The 18,994-nt window shown below is 41.8% G+C and overlaps 1 protein-coding gene across 1 annotated transcript in view; it reads right to left on the bottom strand.

Annotated features, from left to right (window-relative positions):
• Positions 1–18,994, bottom strand: part of LOC139411674 (elongation factor-like GTPase 1) — a 111,929-nt gene that overhangs the window by 89,118 nt on the left and 3,817 nt on the right. The window contains exons 8-12 of the mRNA XM_071158300.1: positions 17,534–17,657; positions 15,836–15,915; positions 15,556–15,692; positions 15,359–15,481; positions 14,391–14,490 (exon numbers count right to left, since the gene is read on the bottom strand). Of these exons, the coding sequence (XP_071014401.1) occupies positions 14,391–14,490; positions 15,359–15,481; positions 15,556–15,692; positions 15,836–15,915; positions 17,534–17,657 (564 nt within the window). The remainder of the gene's footprint in view (positions 1–14,390; positions 14,491–15,358; positions 15,482–15,555; positions 15,693–15,835; positions 15,916–17,533; positions 17,658–18,994) is intronic.

The raw sequence follows: 18,994 nt of genomic DNA, 5'->3' as shown, positions 1-18,994 counted from the left end.
TGTTGAACACTTTTTTAGTGACTTTATGATTCCATGTGTTATTTCATAGTTTTGATGACTTCACTATTATTCTACAATGTAGAAAATAGTAAAAAATAAAGAAAAACCCTTGAATGAATAGGTGTCCAAATTTTGGACTGGTACTGTGTGTCCGTCCACATGGTGTGTCCAGACAGCGTGTGAATGGTATGGGACCAGGGCTCTGGTCAAAAGTAGTGCACTAGGCAATAGAGTCCCATTTGGGATGCAACATGGAGTCAAGAGGTCAGGCTTGTACCTCATCCTAACAAGTCGCGTCATCGCATGATGGTTATTTGTGCTGCTAACTTCCCTCACTGAGAAACTATGTTCTAATTACCTACCGGCGATGGAAAATATGCAAAGGTTAAATTTGACCAATTATGACAACATAGGTGGTGTCTCTGGGCCAAGCTGGAAAAACGGAATAACAATTACTCTAAAATTGCTCTGGCCACCACAAACTCAAGGCACGTGGGTGTGTCGTTTGAAATGGCAAACTGCAGAGTCATTGCGGTGAGTGGTGTGTGTGTGTCTGTGTGTGTGTGTGAGAGAGAGCTTCAAAGTGACTACATTGATACAGCTGGAAGCCATGATTGACAGTAGTGTCCATCCACACAAGTTCAGCTCCCTGACGACCGACCGCTTAAATATCCCATAATTTAGGATCCATCCCAAATGGCACCTTATTCCCTATATAGTGCACTACTTTTGACCTGGGCCCACAGGGAATAGGGTGCCATTTAGGACATAAACAAACAATAAAACAAGCTCTGCTGATTCACAAAGACTATAGGGGGGGCCGGTTGATTACGTTTTGTATAAATTAGACAGAAACGGGCCTAAACGAATACAGGCTTGCCATGAAGACCGCAACATGGGAGAAATGGAACAATGTATTGTACTGAAGGACTACTTGTGGAATGCTGCTAACCACTGACTTCTGCTTTTAGTGTGAGGTGTGTCTCCTGCAATTTGTAACCCCACACACACACTATTTCGAACAACACACATACCTGCGTGCACTGCACACACGCTCATCCCCCTCATATTCCATTTCACCCGAGATTCACTTATTTCCTCCACGTTCAACAATTCCAACCCGTTGCATTCATAAGCGTACTGCGTAGCTACATTCTTTAACAAAGCGACCACAGCAGAGCTGCCGTGTTTTTCTTGATGAGGTCAAATCAGTCGCTCATGGGCAATAATGGGAAAGCCATGCGTTGTGGTCTCTGGCCTCCGTTGCAGTGGTTATAAAGTAATGGCTTCGCAAGCTTCTCAACGTTAAAGTAGGATTCTCTCAAAACCACAAGCCTTTTAAGTGTGTTATAAGCTGGTTGTGTGTGTGTGTGTGTGTGATTTATATCTGTTTTAAATATGTGGAAAATGAGACGATATTGATACTAAAGCTGTTCGTGAAACCGTCTTCATCAGCATCATACCATACTGGAAGCTGGAACGCCTTCATCCATACTGGAACGTTTTGGATGGTTGGTGGAAGTCTGACTCTGCTTCTTAGTCTTTGCTGCACGTGCTATTGTGTTGCTGAGGTCAAAAAACGTTTGGGTCACATTTGTTTGAGAATTCTCACTTGATTAACTTATTCTGCTTTCGTCCCACTTGCAGGATTCTACAGGACTTGAAAACAGAACACATTGGTTTCACTCTTTTGTTCACTGATTCATTTGTTAACTCAACAGTCTTGTTGTTCCATGATGAAACTCTTTCCAAGTTCTGTTATAGATGTTTTGCTATCTCTTATAAATAATTAAAACATACAGAACGACTGCTGCTTTGATAAAAAGAAACAGAACATCTAGGTTCCTCATACTGTTAATGAGAGAGGGATGTTTTAGTGTGTGGCTGTGTGCATGCCAGTGTGTGTATTCTGCCGAGCAACTGCCCAGAGCCATTAATAAAACCCACTGACATCACCAGCCAATCAGATGTGAGGACATTTAAAACACCAGGTCAAGACTGTTTGTGGAGAGAGAGAGACACAGACAGATGGAGAGAGAATCAGAAAGGAAGGGGCGAGAGAGGGAGAGAGAAAGAACTGGGTGTAGAGAGGTAGCCCTCTCACTCCAACGAGCAGTCTCAGAACTACTACTGAGACCTAAATTGATGGGGGTTGCCATGGTAACAAAGCATAACCACAGCTGTGGAGGCACGTAGGAGTGTCGGCCAGGAACCCCCTGAAGCTGATTCAGAAAGAGAAACAGAGACAGAGAGACCACTGTGACTGACACAAAATCAAGGAAAGCTTTGACTATGTACAGACTCAGTGAACATAGCCTTGCTACTGAGAAAGGCCGCCATAGGCAGACATGGCTCTCAAGAAGACAGGCTATGTGCACACTGCCCATAAAATGAGGTGGAAACCGAGTTGCACTTCCTAACCTCCTGCCCAATGTATGCCCATATTAGAGAGACATATTTCCCTCAGATTACAGACCCACAAAGAATTAAAAAACAAATACAATTTTGATAAACTCCCATTTCTATTGGGTGAAATACCAGCGTGCCATCACAGCAGCAAGATTTGTGACCTGTTGCCACAAGAAAAGGGCAATCAGTGAAGAACAAACACCATTGTAAACACAACCCATATTTCTGTTTATTCATTTCCCTTGTGTACTATTTTCACATCGTTACAACACTGTACATTTCAGATGTCATATGTCTATTTTGGAACTTTGAGTGTACATTTTATATGGTTTATTTCACTTTTGTTTATTATCTATTTCATATGCTTTGGCAATGTTATCATGTTTCCCATGACAATAAAGCCCCTTCAGTTGAACCGAGAAGGGAAATAGACACATACTGTAGTATCTAAAACAGCCAAAAGGAAATTGTTCAAAGTGTCTGCATTGAAGGCTATTCATGTAAAACACAAACATGTACCATCTGCAACAGACTACTCATAAACATATAATATACCTGATATTTGTATTGTACACTGGGCACTATACAACACACCAAACACCCCCAGTCAAAAGTAGATCGCTATATACAGTACCAGTTAAAAGTTTGGACACACCTACTCATTCCAAAAAAACAGACTGTGTAAGGGCTTGTTGACCAAGAAGGAAAGTGATGGAGTGCTGCATCAGATGACCTGGCCTCCACAATCACCCGACCTCAACCCAATTGAGATGGGATGAGTTGGACCGCAGAGTGAAGGAAAAGCAGCCAACGAGTGATCAGTATATTTGGGAACTCTTCAAGACTGTTGGAAAAGCATTTCAGGTGAAGCTGGTTGACAGAATGCCAAGAGTGTGTAAAGCTGTCATCAAGGCAAAGGGGGGCTACTTTGAAGAATCTAAAAAATGTAATATATTTTGATTTGTTTTAATATATTTTGAAGTGTGTCCAAACCTTTGACTGGTACTGTACATAGGGAATAGGTGCCATTTGGGACACAGATGATAGTAGAGGCCATTGAATAAGGTATGTTTTCCTTTGCAGAGAAGGCAGATCTTAGCCCATAGGACTCTGGTCAAAAGCAGTGCACTATATAGGGAATAAGTTGCTATTTAGAAGACATCCAGAAAGATTGTAAGCCGTTGAGATGGCAAATCAGTCGGCGAAGTAAACGGAACATGATTATGCATAGTTTTACTTATGTAGCATGTACACAAAGATCTAGGTCAGGCTGGCTCAATGGAGCTGAACTCAACTGTTCCAGTATGAACGGTCTAGGATGAAGTTCCCCCTAGATGCCAATCTATGGTCAGTTTCCCACACGAATGGTTAAGATTAGGAAAGGAAGAGGGGAAGCTGATCCTAGATCTGTCCCAAATGTGTGTCAAGAGAAACAAGACACAGATGCTGTGGTATTTGTAGTTCTTAACATTAGGGACCAGGAGTTTTCCTGATCAGGTTACAACTCTGGGCCTGTATTTAGCAAGTGTCTCAGAGTAGGAGTGCTAAAATAGGATCAGAGATACGCCTGAAGTGATATGCACAGCTTAAATGACCCATGCTAGCCACAGATATGCCTGAGGTGATACAGTATAGATAAAATAAATAAATAATAATAATAATCAGATGAGAGGCTATGGTATGTAGTTTCAATGGTCCTACTAGTCCATGAGTGGCCAATGACATGTCTGGGCTGACAAGGTATGGATCTGATGAGAGAAAATCTGTGGTATGTACAGTAATTGTCCCCAACTAGTCCATGGGTGGCCTGGGATCTGCCAGCAGCGTGTGTGTGCTACTGCAGCAGGTGGCAGCCATCAGGGGAAGGAAGGGGTCCTGGCTGGATCATTAGGCTGATGGTGGCCAGGCCTTTTCTACTGTAGCATACTGTGTGTGACATGGCATGCTTCCTCTTCACTAACATCCTTCACTCTCCCCCTTTCTATCTCTCACTGAACTAATACAGGCTAGTTAGGTCTCTCTCTCTCCCTCCTTTCTATCTCTCGCTGAACTAATACAGGCTAGTTAGGTCTCTCTCTCCCTCCTTTCTATCTCTCACTGAACTAATACAGGCTAGTTAGGGCTAGTTAGGTCTCTCTCTCCCTCCTTTATATCTCTCACTGAACTAATACAGGCTAGTTAGGTCTCTCTCTCTCCCTCCTTTCTATCTCTCACTGAACTAATACAGGCTAGTTAGGTCTCTCTCTCCCTCCTTTCTATCTCTCACTGAACTAATACAGGCTAGTTAGGTCTCTCTCTCTCCCTCCTTTCTATCTCTCACTGAACTAATACAGGCTAGTTAGGTCTCTCTCTCCCTCCTTTCTATCTCTCACTGAACTAATACAGGCTAGTTAGGTCTCTCTCTCTCCCTCCTTTCTATCTCTCACTGAACTAATACAGGCTAGTTAGGTCTCTCTCTCTCCCTCCTTTCTATCTCTCACTGAACTAATACAGGCTAGTTAGGTCTCTCTCTCTCCCTCCTTTCTATCTCTCGCTGAACTAATACAGGCTAGTTAGGTCTCTCTCTCTCCCCCCTTTCTCTCAGTGTAATGGTAGAATCAGCCATTACAGGTTGATACCGTGACAGAGGAGAGGAGGAAGTGAGTGACAAAGAGAGCAACCTGTGGGGGTTAAGTGAATAGGGAGAGCAAAAATATCCTCTGTGTACAATGTAAAACACCAAATAATACATGCAGAGCAGAAGAAGGCCGATACCCGCTAATTATCAACATCTAGAAAAGAGACATTACATTCTACAACCACCTAAAAGGAAGTAAGTCCCAAACATTCCATAACCTACAGGGAGATGAACCTGGAGAAGAGTCCCCTAAGCAAGCTGGTCCTATGTTCACAAACACACCCCACAGAGCCCCAAATCAGCAACACAATTTGACCCAACCAAATCATGAGAAATAAACAAATAATTACTTGACATATTGGAAAGAATTAACAAAAAAACCAAGCAAACTAGAATGCTATTCGGCCCTAAACAGAGAGTACACAGTGGCAGAATACCTGACCACTGTGACTGTCCCAAACTTAAGGAATGCTATGTACAGACTCAGTGAGCATAGCCCTGCTATTGAGAAAGGCCGTCGTAGGCACACCTGGCTCTCAAGAGAAGACAGGCTATGTGCACACTGCCCAAAAAATGAGGTGGAAACTGAGCTGCACTTCCTAACCTCCTGGTCAAGTCCTTCTGTTCACCTGATTTAGAATTCCTCACAATCAAATGTTGACCGCATTATCTACCAAGAGAATTCTCTTCGATTATAATCACAGCCACATATATTCCCCCCCAAACAGACACATCGATGGACCTGAACGATCTTCATTTGACTCTATGTAAACTGGAAACCACATATCCTGAGGCTACATTCATTGTAGCTGGGGATTTTAACAAGGCTAATCTGAAAACAAGACTCCCTAAATTCTATCAGCATATCGATTGTGCTACCAGGGCTGGTAAAACCCTGGATCATTGTTATTCTAACTTCCGCGACGCATATAAGGCCCTCACCCGCCCTCCTTTCGGAAAAGCTGAGCACAACTCCATTTTGTTGCTCCCTGCCCATAGACAGACTAAAACAGGATGCTCCCGCGCTCAGGTCTGTTCAACGCTGGTCCGACCAATCTGATTCCAGGCTTCAAGATTGCTTCGATCACGTGGACTGGGATATGTTCCGCATTGCGTCAAACAACAACATTGAAGAATATGCTGATTCGGTGAGCGAGTTTATTAGCAAGTGCATCGGCGATGTTGTACCCACAGCAACTATTACAAAATTCCCAAACCAGAAACTGGATTGATGGCAGCATTCGAGCAAAACTGAAAGCGCAAATCACTGCTTTTAATCAGGGCAAGGTGACCGGAAAGTAGCGCCTGTTCAACCTCAGGAGACTGAAGAAATTTGGCTTGGCACCCAAAACCCTGACAAACTTTTACAGATGCACATTCGAGAGCATCCTATCGGTCTGTATCACCGCCCACAACCGTAAGGCTCTCCAGAGGGTAGTGAGGTCTGCACAACGCATCACCGGGGGCAAACTACCTGCCCTCCAGGACACCTACACCACCCGATGTCACAGGAAGGCCATAAAGATCATCAAGGACAACAACCACCCGAGCTACTGCCTGTTCACCCCACTATCATCCAGAAGGCGAGGTCAGTGCAAGTGCATCAAAGCTGGGATCGAGAGACTAAAAAACAGCTTCTATCTCAAGGCCATCAATCAGACTGTTAAACAGCCATCACTAACATTGGGTGGCTGCTGTCAACATACTGACTCAACTCCAGCCACTTTAATAACAGAATTGATGTAAAAAATGTATCACTAGCCACTTTAAACAATGCCACTTAATATAATGTTTACATACCCTACATTACTCATCTCATATGTATATACTGTACTCGATACCATCTACTGCATCTTGCCTATGCCGTTTTGTACCATCACTCATTCATATATTTTTTATGTACATATTCTTCATCCCTTTACACTTGTGTGTATAAGGTAGTTGTGGAATTGTTAGGTTAGATTACTCGTTGGTTATCACTGCATTGTCAGAACTAGAAGCACAAGCATTTTACTACACTCACATTAACATCTGCTAACCATGTGCATGTGACAAATAAAATTTGATTTGATTTAAAATGTATGACCAGATTAGAGGCACATATTTCCCTCAGATTACACAGATCCACGAAGAATTTGAAAATGGCAACCAGTGAAGCACAAACACCATTGTAAATACAACACTTATTTATGTTTATTTATTTTCCCTTTTGTACTTTAACCATTTGCACATTGTTACAACACTGTATATATACACATAATATGACCGTTGTAATGTCTTTATGCTTTTGGAACTTCTGTGAGTGTAATGTTTACTGTTCATTTTATTGTTTATTACACTTTTGTATAATATCTACTTCACTTGCTTTGGCAATGTTAACATGTTTCCTATGGCAATAAAGCACCTTGAATTGAATTGAGAGGATAGATGAGGTCTGCCTGCCAAGGGGGTTTCTTTCTACTCCACAGACCTAAGGCATACAGACACTGAGGATCATACCAGGTCAGATAGAGAACAGGGAGTAATACCGACAGGATCATACCAGGTCAGATAGAGAACAGGGAGTAATACCGACAGGATCATACCAGGTCAGATGGAGAACAGGGAGTAATACCGACAGGATCATACCAGGTCAGATAGAGAACAGGGAGTAATACCGACAGGATCATACCAGGTCAGATAGAGAACATGGAGTAATACCGACAGGATCATACCAGGTCAGATGGAGAACAGGGAGTAATACCGACAGGCTCAAACCAGGTTAGATAGAGAACAGGGAATAATACCGACAGGATCATACCAGGTATGGGGGGGTGTGGTATATGGCCGATATACCACGGCTAAGGGCTGTTCTTAAGCACAAGCATTCTGGAGTGCCTGGAAACAGTGCTTAGCTGTGGTATACTAGCCATATACCTTAGGCATATACCACAAACCCCCAAGGTGCCTTATTGCTATTATAAAGTGGTTACCAACGTAATTAGGGCAGTAAAAATGCATGTTTTGTCATACGTTCTGATATACCAGGGCTGTTAGCCAATCAGCACTCAGGGCTCGAACGACCCAGTTAATTAAACTAAATAAACCCTTGCTCACCAAACGAATGTAATGATTCAGTAGAATGAATGCCTCAATCTAGTTGACGTCAGTAAAGTTCTTTCTCTCGGGCAGCAAAGACATTTAGGGACCGGGGAGATTTTCAGTGCAAAATCTCCAAATGACGTCAGTTTGACCGGTTTTAAGGGAATTAAAAGCTGTGAAAACTACCCAACATGTTTATGATAGGATTTCAGTTCAGCTTAGATGCATATTTTATGTGGTTGAAATACTATCTGCTTTTATGATGCTGATAAAGATAGCACCTTTACATACGGTCCCTAACCGCACATTCATTCTCTCAAGAATGCATAAATAAATAAATCAAATTTCTCCACTCCTGTTCCCGAGTCAAAATGTACATTTGGAAAAATCATTTTACTGCAAGAAATACTTCATTTCGGTAGGAGTACATAATTAGGCTACAGACCTAGTCAGTGTCCAGATTTCAGGCGACTATCCCATTTAACCCATATATCTGAACAGTAGTGCTTTTTTTTTTTTTTAGGATGGTTGGGTTTCGGTTATATTATAAAAAAAATATTATTTAGGTTTTGATATTTTAGCATTGTGAAATAATGACATTACAATGATTTTGTAACAGAAATTCCAAAACCAAAAATAGTGACCATTCAATTGCCAAAACATAGAAAATATCCCAATGACATGTGTCAGGTCCTCATTGGTTAGACCAGTGGTTCACAACCATTGATACTACTGTAGGATCCCTCGGGGTACATGGCCTATCAACAAGGGGTACTTGAGAAGACTCATGAGACCATAGGTCACCAGGTAAAATGCACATGAGGGGTTATTTCAGGGGTACTCCTGGCAGAGCAAAATTCAGTTAGTGGTACAGAAACTGAAAAAAGGTTGGGAACCACTGGGTAGATATCAATAGAAAAATGGACAATTACTAGGAAATCAAATATTTCAGTTGTGTATACTACTTAATTTGTATTTTATTGTATTATTTTTAATTCCTTTAAGTCATGATCTCATCTCTGCTCAGGCAATAGCAGTCATCCAGCCAGACGTTCTCTCTGTTCTCCCTATACTGTACTCTCTTTAGACATCCTATTTAGCTAGCCTGCTTAAATATGCTGCAGAGCTGTCAAAAAAAATCATTTCACTAGCTCTTCAAAGTAGATAAGTTATTATCTAACCTAACGAAGCAGGCGTGAAAGTGTATCGGTCCAGAGATCTGTATATAATGTTGAGATGCTCATGTCTCCACCCTAACAAAGCAGGCGTGAAAGTGTATCGGTCCAGAGATCTGTATATAATGTTGAGATGCTCATGTCTCCACCCTAACAAAGCAGGCGTGAAAGTGTATCGGTCCAGAGATCTGTATATAATGTTGAGATGTTGTCTCCAGCAGGCGTGAAAGTGTATCGGTCAGAGATCTGTATATATAATGTTGAGATGCTCATGTCTCCACCCTAACAAAGCAGGCGTGAAAGTGTATCGGTCCAGAGATCTGTATATATAATGTTGAGATGCTCATGTCTCCACCCTAACAAAGCAGGCGTGAAAGGGTATCGGTCCAGAGAGCTGTATATAATGTTGAGATGCTCATGTCTCCACCCTAACAAAGGCGGGAAGGCAGGAGAAAAGCTTCAGTCCATAATAAGCCCGTAGAAACAAATTGGGCTTATTTTGGACAGATTTTGGCAAGAGTGAAACCTCTCGCGTCACCTCTTCCACTCTGATCAGTCTCTGTCGGAGCCAGAAATATAAAAAATAAATTGATTATGGTCATTGTAGTTAATTACCACATTTCTGCACTGAACTAGGTTGAATATTTGCTTAATGAAAACTACAACTTCCTTCAGCCCAGCGTCCCACATAGTTATTGACTTGATTTCTCTCCTGAATTATTTGATTTCTCTCTAGAGAAACGTTGAGTTGGGCAAAAAAAAATAAACTAAATAAAATTCAAGTAATTGAACCGATGTCGGTCAATTAGTTGTTTAGGCGTAATAACAGATGTAAAAAAACGAATGGTCAGTTAGTCGCTCAGCACTACCGGCACTGCCATCATCCTCCTTTACCACTTCCCCAAATCTTTCCCAAACTTTAGGCTAATGTTCTTTTATGGTACTTTTTGCCTCAGTGGATCGACGTTAACTTTTTCCCAAAAGCATTTGTTAACTGGCGTATATTTGGCCAGCGTACAGTTACGCCCTAAAACTTAGGCTATGCACTAACGGCAGATAAAAAAAAAAATATACATGTCACAAGGATATTTTATGTGAGTGAGCCCTGGTCAAAAGTAGGGCCCAATGTAGGGAATAGGGTGCCATTTGGTATCCCGCCAAAGCCATTTGTACAGTCACCATCCCATTATAACATGACTATTATCCAACTGTATTGTTGAGGGGGACGCTGTAATAGCTTTCAGTAGAGGACACACTATAATAGCTTCTGGAGAAGACTACACTAATTCTACATCCCAAATGGCACCCTATTCAGCGCACTACTTTTAACCAGGGCCCATAGCGCTCTGGTCAAAGTAGAGCACTATGAAGGGAATACGGTGCCATTTGGGATGTAGCCACACTCTCTTCCTGGAGCCGCACAATACAGGAGCACTTTGCATCCTGGTCATTAAGCCTGGCAGACGCTATTATGGAAACGCACACAATAAGTGCATTCAGCAAAGTAAGGTGAAACGACCACGTAACACTATATCATCTTAAGTGGAACCTTCAAAATGATGTGTTAGAAGCCGCCATAGTACTACAATGTTATCACAAGTCAGACAATTGTTTCCAAAAAAGTGACATAATATGTCATTCCTACAACTATCCATATCTACAACCGGTCCTGGGTTCAAATACTTCAAACATCCCTCCCAATACTTGGAGTGTTTGTTTCAGTCTGCCTGGAGTGCCACATGGATTTGCAGTTTTGGGACTTTCTATTAGTTTATTAAGCCAGGCAAGCTTATAACTCACCCTGCCAATACATTTTCCTCAACACGTGCTTCACAGGCCACGGCCATTAATATAACACTGGGGAGCTGCGAAAATCTGCTTCTGAGGAGCAAATGTGGTGCTGGGGTGGCTCTACTGTAGTGCAGCATCCCTTTGTGGTATTTTAATGATATCAGTAGAATAGCTGTGACGTAACAAAATGTGGAAAAAGTGAAGGAGGTTTGAATACTTTCCAAATGCACTCTGTGTATGTGTCATTCAAGGGTTCTCTTTATTTTTACTATTTCCTACATTGTATAATAATAATGAAGACATCAAAACTAATGAAATAACACATATGGAATCATGTAGTAACCAAAAAAAGTGATAAATAAAATCAAAAATATATTTTATATTTGAGATTCATCAAATAGATACTCTTTGCCTTGATGACAGCTTTGGCATTCTCTCAGTCAGCTTCACCTGGAATGTTTTTCCAACAGTCTTGAAGGAGTTCCCACATATGCTGAGCACTTGTTGGCTGCTTTTTCTTCACTCTGTCGGTCGGGGAATTGTGGAGGCCAGGTCATCTGATGCAGCAGGTCATCACTCTCCTCCGTGATAAAATAGCCCTTACACAGTCTGGAGGTGTGTTGGGTCATTGTCCTGTTGAAAAACAAATGATAGTCCCACTAAGCGCAAACCAGAAGGGATGGTGAATCGCTGCAGAATGCTGTGGAAGCAATGCAGGTTAAGTGTTCTAAATAAATCACAGTGTCGCCAGCAAAGCACCCCCACACCATGATACCCCCTCCTCCATGCTTCACGGCGGGAAATACACATGCGGAGATCATCTGTTCACCGACACCGCGTCTCACAAAGACACAGAGGTTGGAATCAAAAATCTCCAATTTGGACTCCAGACCAAAAGACACATTCCAGCGGTCTAATGTCCATTGCTCGTGTTTCTTGGACCAAGCAAGTCTCTTCTTATTATTGGTATCCTTTAGTAGTGGTTTCTTTGCAGCAATTCGACCATGAAGGCCTGATTCACACAGTCTCCTCTGAACAGTTGATGTTGAGATGTGTCTGTTACTTGAACTCTGTGAAGCATTTATTTGGGCTGCAAATTCTGAGGCTGGTAACTCTAATGAACATCCTCTGCAGCAGGGGTAACTCTGGTTCTTCCATTCCTGTGGCGGTCCTCATGAGAGCCTGTTTCATCACAGCGCTTGATGGTTTTTGCGACTGCACTTTCAAAGTTCTTGAAATGTTCCACATTGACTGACCTTCATGTCTTAAAGAAATGATGGACTGTCGTTTCTCTTTGCTTATTTGAGCGGTTTTTGCCATAATATGGAATTGGTCTTTTACCAAATAGGGATATCTTCTGTATAACCCCCTACCTTGGCACAACACAACTGATTGGCTCAAACGAATTAATAAGGAAAGAAATTACACAAATTAACATTTAAGAAGGCACACCTGTTAATTAAAATGCATTCCAGGGGACTACCTAATGAAGCTGGTTGAGAGAATGCCAAGAGTGTGCAAAGCTTTCATCAAGGCAAAGAGTGGCTATTTGAAGAATCTCAAATATTTAGATTTTCTTAACTTCTTTGGGGTAGGGGGCAGTATTTTCACGTCCGGATGAAAAGCATGCCCAGAGTAAACGGCCTGCTACAAAGCCATAAAAGCTAGAATATGCATATCATTAGATTTTGATAGAAAACACTCTGAAGTTTCTAAAACTGTTTGAATGATGTCTGTGAGTATAACAGAACTCATATGGCAGGCAAAAACCTGAGACAAAAATCCAACCAGTAAGTGGGAAATCTGAGGTTGGTCGATTTTCAACTCGGCCCCTATTGAAGATACAGTGGGATATTGGTAATGTTGCTATTCCTAAGGCTTCCACTAGATGTCAACAGTCTTTAGAACCTTGTCTGATGCTTCTACTGTGAAGTGGGGCTGAAGGAGAAGTGAATGAGTAAGGTCTGCCATGAGCTGATCATGCTCTGACCATGCGCGTTCACATGAGAGGGAGCTCTGTTTCATCGCACTTCTGAAGACAATGGAATTCTCCGGTTGGAACATTATTGAAGATTTATGTTAAAAACATCCTAAAGATTGATTCAATACATCGTTTGACATGTTTCTACTGACTGTTACGGAACTTTTTGACATTTCGTCTGCTTTTTGTGAACGCGCTTTGTAACTTTGGATTTGTTTACCAAACGCGCTAACAAAAGTAACTATTTGGACATAAATGATGGACATTACCGAACAAAACAATCATTTCTTGTGGAAGTGGGAGTCCTGGGAGTGCATTCTGATGAAAATCAGCAAAAGGTAAGTGAAGATTTAATGCTATTTATGACTTTTGTTGACTGCATAATATTGTGTCTTGATTGGGCTCTGAGCGCCGACACAGAATATTGCATGGTTTGCTTTTTCCGTAAAGCTTTTTTTTTAAATCTGACACAGCAGTTGCATCAAGGAGAAGTGCATCTACAATTCCATGCATAACAGTTGTATCTTTTAGCAATGTTTATTATGAGTATTCCTGTAAATTGATGTGGCTCTCTGCAAAATCAAAGGATGTTTTGGAACTTCTGAACGTAAGGCACCAATGTAAACTCAGATTTTTGGATATAAATATGAACTTTACCGAACAAAACATACATGTATTGTGTAACATGAAGTCCTATGAGTGTCATCTGATGAAGATCATCAAAGGTTAGAGATTAATTTTATCTATATTTCTGCTTTTTGTGAATCCTCTCTTTGGCTGGAAAAATGGCTATGTTATTCTGTGAATAGGCACTCACCTAACATAATCGTTTGGTTTGCGTTCGTCGTAAAGCATTTTTGAAATCGGACACTGTGGCTGGATTTACAACAAGTGTATATTTAAAATGGTGTAAAATACATGTATGTTTGAGGAATTTTAATTATGGGATTTCTATTGTTTTGAATTTGGCGCCCTGCAGTTTCACTGGCTGTTGAAGAGGTGGGAGGCTACCGTCTTACGTACCCTAGAGAGGTTAACACTTTTCTGGTTACTACATGATTCCATGTGTTATTTCATAGTTTTGATGTCTTCACTATTATTCTACAATGTAGAAAATAGTCAAAATAAAGAAAAAAACACTTCAATGAGTAGGTGTGTACAAACTTTTGACCAATAGTGTGTACACACACACACACACATACACACACACACACACACACACACACACAATGAAACCCATAGACAAGAGTGCCATCTAGTGTCGTTCCTACAGTCACACTCACTTTCTGTACCTCTGCATGATGTCCAGGACCAAACACACCAAACACACACTTACCTCTGTTTGTTCTGAGGCAGGGCCTTGGCATCCACCATAAACATCTTGGACACAAACACAATGACAGGGGCTGTGTCATCACTGGAACACTGTATGAAGGCTGGGAACACACAGGACAAGGTTACTGAGCATATAGTTAGAATTAAATAAGAGAACCAAGTACCACAGTATACAGAAACCACAGCATAAACTCTGTGTAAAATATAGGATTTAACAGCTTGACTCAAAGTAAATAATATTCCATTCTTGCTTAAATGTGCCTTTTAAATGGAGGAAAGTCTCTGTTCTCAACAGAGTACTGTATTACTCCTTACCCACCCAGATACTATAGAGGTTGTCATGAACATGTTCAAACATTGCCTCTCGTTTTAGCCCAAGCTCTAAAGGCACCTAGGACATGTTCAGTAGTGCACACCGTAACAAAAAAACGTGTTTCTTATTGGACTAATTTAGGTAGAACCCTGCCCATTTTGGCCCATTTAGCTTCTGTTTGTTCCCAAGTGAAGACACCAAACAGCTTCTCTGGCAATTTATTGATATATGAATATCATTTATTATCCATTAAACAAGGTAGTCAAATCTGGAGGTACGGTGATCTGTACTACCTGAATGTATCCATTTTTCATATTTTGTTAAAAACATTTAATCTGTTTTGTGCATTAAAAGCAACACTGATCTCGTTAACATGAGGTGAGAGCTGGAAAGAGACCAGCCCTAACTCTCTCCATAGCCAGGCGGTCTGGGAAAGAAGAAAGCCTTGAACTGGGGCTGGGTGGAGGGAGGAAATGACTAGCAGGTCTGCTAAACTAACACCTTCACAGGATACAGAAATGCCTTCGTAAAAGCAGAATATGCCAGGTGGGCTGTGGAAGAGCTCACACACATCATCTTCCCCCACACACTGAACCACCCACATACAGCAGACCAAGACAACTTTTGTGCAACTGCAGTGTGTGTGTGTGTCTCACCGGTCTTCAGTTCCTGGGTCTGCAGGGGTAGTGAGTGGAACCTGCGTGCTCCCACACTCATCAGTCTCTCTATTCTCTCAGAGGTCATGTCCAACGGACTGGGCAGCTTGTCACACACCATGACTGGGGCACAGGGTTAAGGAAGCGCACACACACACACACACACACACACACACACACACACAGAGGTAGGATACACAGCACAGCCTGTGAGACGGGGAGCCACTGGCTGCAGATGGCAGAGAGGAGGACTTTGGGGTCGGAGTGACGCGAGTCTCTGGTCATCACCTTAACACCTAGTGACATCATCATCTTCTCTATCTTCTCCTTGTCTCTGAGAGGAGAGAGAGCACACATACATCATCATTCACATCTCAAAAGCACTCCATCTTCATACACACTTCAACATTTAACAAAGGTGCTGCAAGGAACCATAACAGCATTGAGATAGAGATCACATCTTCAGAGATCCCTTACCGTCTGGTAACAACAGCGTCATATAAACTCCATATGTTGTCCAGGACGAGCTGAACAAACAGAGGCTTCTTTCCTTTGGCCTGTAGAGAGAATTACAGTGAGAAAATGGATCTTTCAGAAACAGTCAAACCATTGCTAGTTCTTATCTAGATGGAGAATCATTGATTGGATTGATGCACTATTTTCTTCACTATGGATGCACCACAAATAGCACCCTACCCTGTATATAGTGCACTACAGACATGGTGTACTGGCGTTAATAGCTGGCTGTTCCAACAAATAGGCTGCTGTGTGGGATTATGAAAGCTCTGAAGAGGCACACACAGTGCTGTGTTTCTCACCAAGTGCACTGAGTGGACGCACGCACACACACACCAAAGTGCATAGGCGCACACAGTCATGTACGCACACACACACCAGCGCATAGGTCAACCCGTCCAGTCTCTCAGCTCCAGTACTGTAAAACGACTCGCTTTCTAAAAGTGCTCCAATCCAAATATGACCCTGTGTCACCGAATGTAGAACAAGAGCTGAAATATATCATACGAAGTCAAACCTCCGTAGCACTCAAAGCAAGCATTCTATTCCCTATGGGCCCTGGACAAAGGTAGTGGACTATAGAGGGAATATGGTGCCTTCATCTCTCTGAGAGGGCTGGCTACTGGCTGCACTAAAAGCTCTATCATCCACTTTCTATGGACTGAAAATCAATGGGACAGACTGAAGGTTGGACTGTGTGTGGATGAGTCTACTCTGTTCTATAGTGGAGGAAACATTATATTGATCCGTCTAATGACTGATTAGATATTTGAACAGTCTGAGAATGTGACGGTCTGTGTGTAATGCATGTTCATTATGCTAGTCTCTCCCAGAGTCCCACTGTACGACCAAATGAACACAACAAATTACAAATGCTCAAAATAAAGGTCCCTACTGGATGTTAATAATGAACATAAGGACAATTCAAGGGCCAACACGTAACAAACAGCACTATAACTTAGGGATATTGTGCTGCCCTCTCCGTACTGTCTACTAGCTAGCGCTGAAGGCTAACGGCTAATGCAGCCAGAAGGGTCAGAAGCTAGTGTGGTTCTGAGTGGGAGTCTGCAACAGAGTGGCTTTAGTAGTATAACGTGGAACCCATTAGCACCATACAGCTGCAACACTTAGTCCGTGGGCCTGTCCAAATACCCATACTTGTGTTTTAAATAGTACTCTGAAATGTTGAAAACTTAGTATGATTTTAATGCCAGGATGTCATACTCATTTCATCAAGAAGAATTCGCTGCACAGTATTGAGGAACAGAATGCTCTTTTCAGACCCACGTGTGTTTGACAACAGCTGATAATCAGATAAGATGACAAAAATAACAAATGGCAGGGAACAAACCAATTGTGCATCAGATGAAGCCTCAGTACGATGAGCCTAGTATGTTGACATTTGTTGCTTACTGCATACGTTTTTACTAAACATTACGTTCTTAATAGTATGTGGTATGATTAGCACACAGTATGAAGTTTTAGTAAGTAGAAGGCAGATTTTGGACACAGCCACGGTCCCAAATTCCGTATATAGTGCACTACTGTTGAGCACTGTGGGCCTTGGTCAAAAGTAGTGCACTATAAAGGGAATAAGGGGCTATTCGGGACTAACTCTTAGCATTCATTACTGTGGTAGAACGTTAGCATTGGTCTTACGTGAGCTCCCTTCATGATCTTCTTGGCTTTAGCGTTGAGGTAGAAGTCTCCCCAGAGAGTCTTCAGGAGCACCTCAGCCCTGATGCCCATCCTCTGGCTGTGGATCTGGGCAAACTGCTGGATACTACAAGAAAACACACAAAGCTGCTAACGCTGGAAAATACCAACGACAGAAAAGCTAAACACCACAGTGATTGATTGATATTTCCTCTCCATTATGCTTCAGCCTCTTTGTTGTAGATTGTGGTTGTACAGAGGCCTTTACTGACAATAGCCTGCACTGAACATTAGAAATCTATGCCTGTTTGTAATTCTCAGTGATGTGTTTTTGAGTTGTCAAAACAGAGCTTCATAGACAAGAAATGAGCAATGCATCACTTGAATGGGTGTCGGTCAACATCGCTTGTAAAACACTTGGCTTCCACTGAATAACAGTGACTTCATTGGTTATTTTCAGAGATCCTAGAGCCACAGCTGCCCTCAAAACAAGGTATCTATGTCCTTGTGTACACACCTGTATAAAACAGACACACTAATGACTATAATGCATAGTCTAGTCTGTCTTTAGTAGTTACTATGTGACTGCTCTGTAGCATGGGGGAGAACATTAAACACCTTGCTAGCAGAGCACTGACCTGATTTGAGGGACATAAGAATGTGCAGGCTGGCTAGGCTGAAATATCATTACATTGGGTTTGAGATGTTTTGACTGTTATGTGAACAAGAGCTAAAGTCCTCTTCCTACTCAGCTGGTTATTTAGAATTCTACATCAATTGCAGTCATGCAGAATTATACCCTCTTTTCCTTCTCTGAAAGCTAAGGCAAAAGCGCCACCTAGTGGACATTTCAACAATAACCAAATACCTGACCAGCTCCCAAGACATGTATTGATGGTTCCACATTGTGCTTTCAGACACATTGTTTTTTCCCCACATTTTGTTACGTTACAGCCTTATTCTAAAATTGATTAAAAAAATTACAATTCTCATTAATCTACACACAATACCCCATAATGTCAAAGTGACTAGGTTTTTAGAAATTTGTGCAAATGTATAAAAAAAAAATTACAACCAAAATACCTTATTTATATAAGTATTCAGACCCTTAACTATGAGACTCAAAAGTCCAGCTGTGGTAAATTAAATTGATTGGACATGATTTGGAATGGCATACATATATGTCTCATCATACATAAGGTCTCACAGTTAACAGTGCATGTCAGAGCAAAAACCAAGCCATGTGGTCAAAGGAATTGTCCGTAGAGCTCTGAGACAGGATTGTGTCGAGGCACAGATCTGGGGAAGGTCCCCAAGCATTGAAGGTCCCCAAGAACACAGTGGTCTCCATCATTCTTAAATGGAAGAAGTTAGGAACCACCAAGACACTTCTTAGAGCTGGCCGCAGGCCAAACTGAGTAATTGAGGGAGAAGGGCCTTGGTCAGGGAATAGACCAAGAACCC

The sequence above is a fragment of the Oncorhynchus clarkii genome, chromosome 6, assembly GCF_045791955.1.
Source record: "Oncorhynchus clarkii lewisi isolate Uvic-CL-2024 chromosome 6, UVic_Ocla_1.0, whole genome shotgun sequence".
NCBI classification, from domain to species: domain Eukaryota; kingdom Metazoa; phylum Chordata; class Actinopteri; order Salmoniformes; family Salmonidae; genus Oncorhynchus; species Oncorhynchus clarkii.
This window is presented reverse-complemented; position numbering and strand designations above follow the sequence as displayed.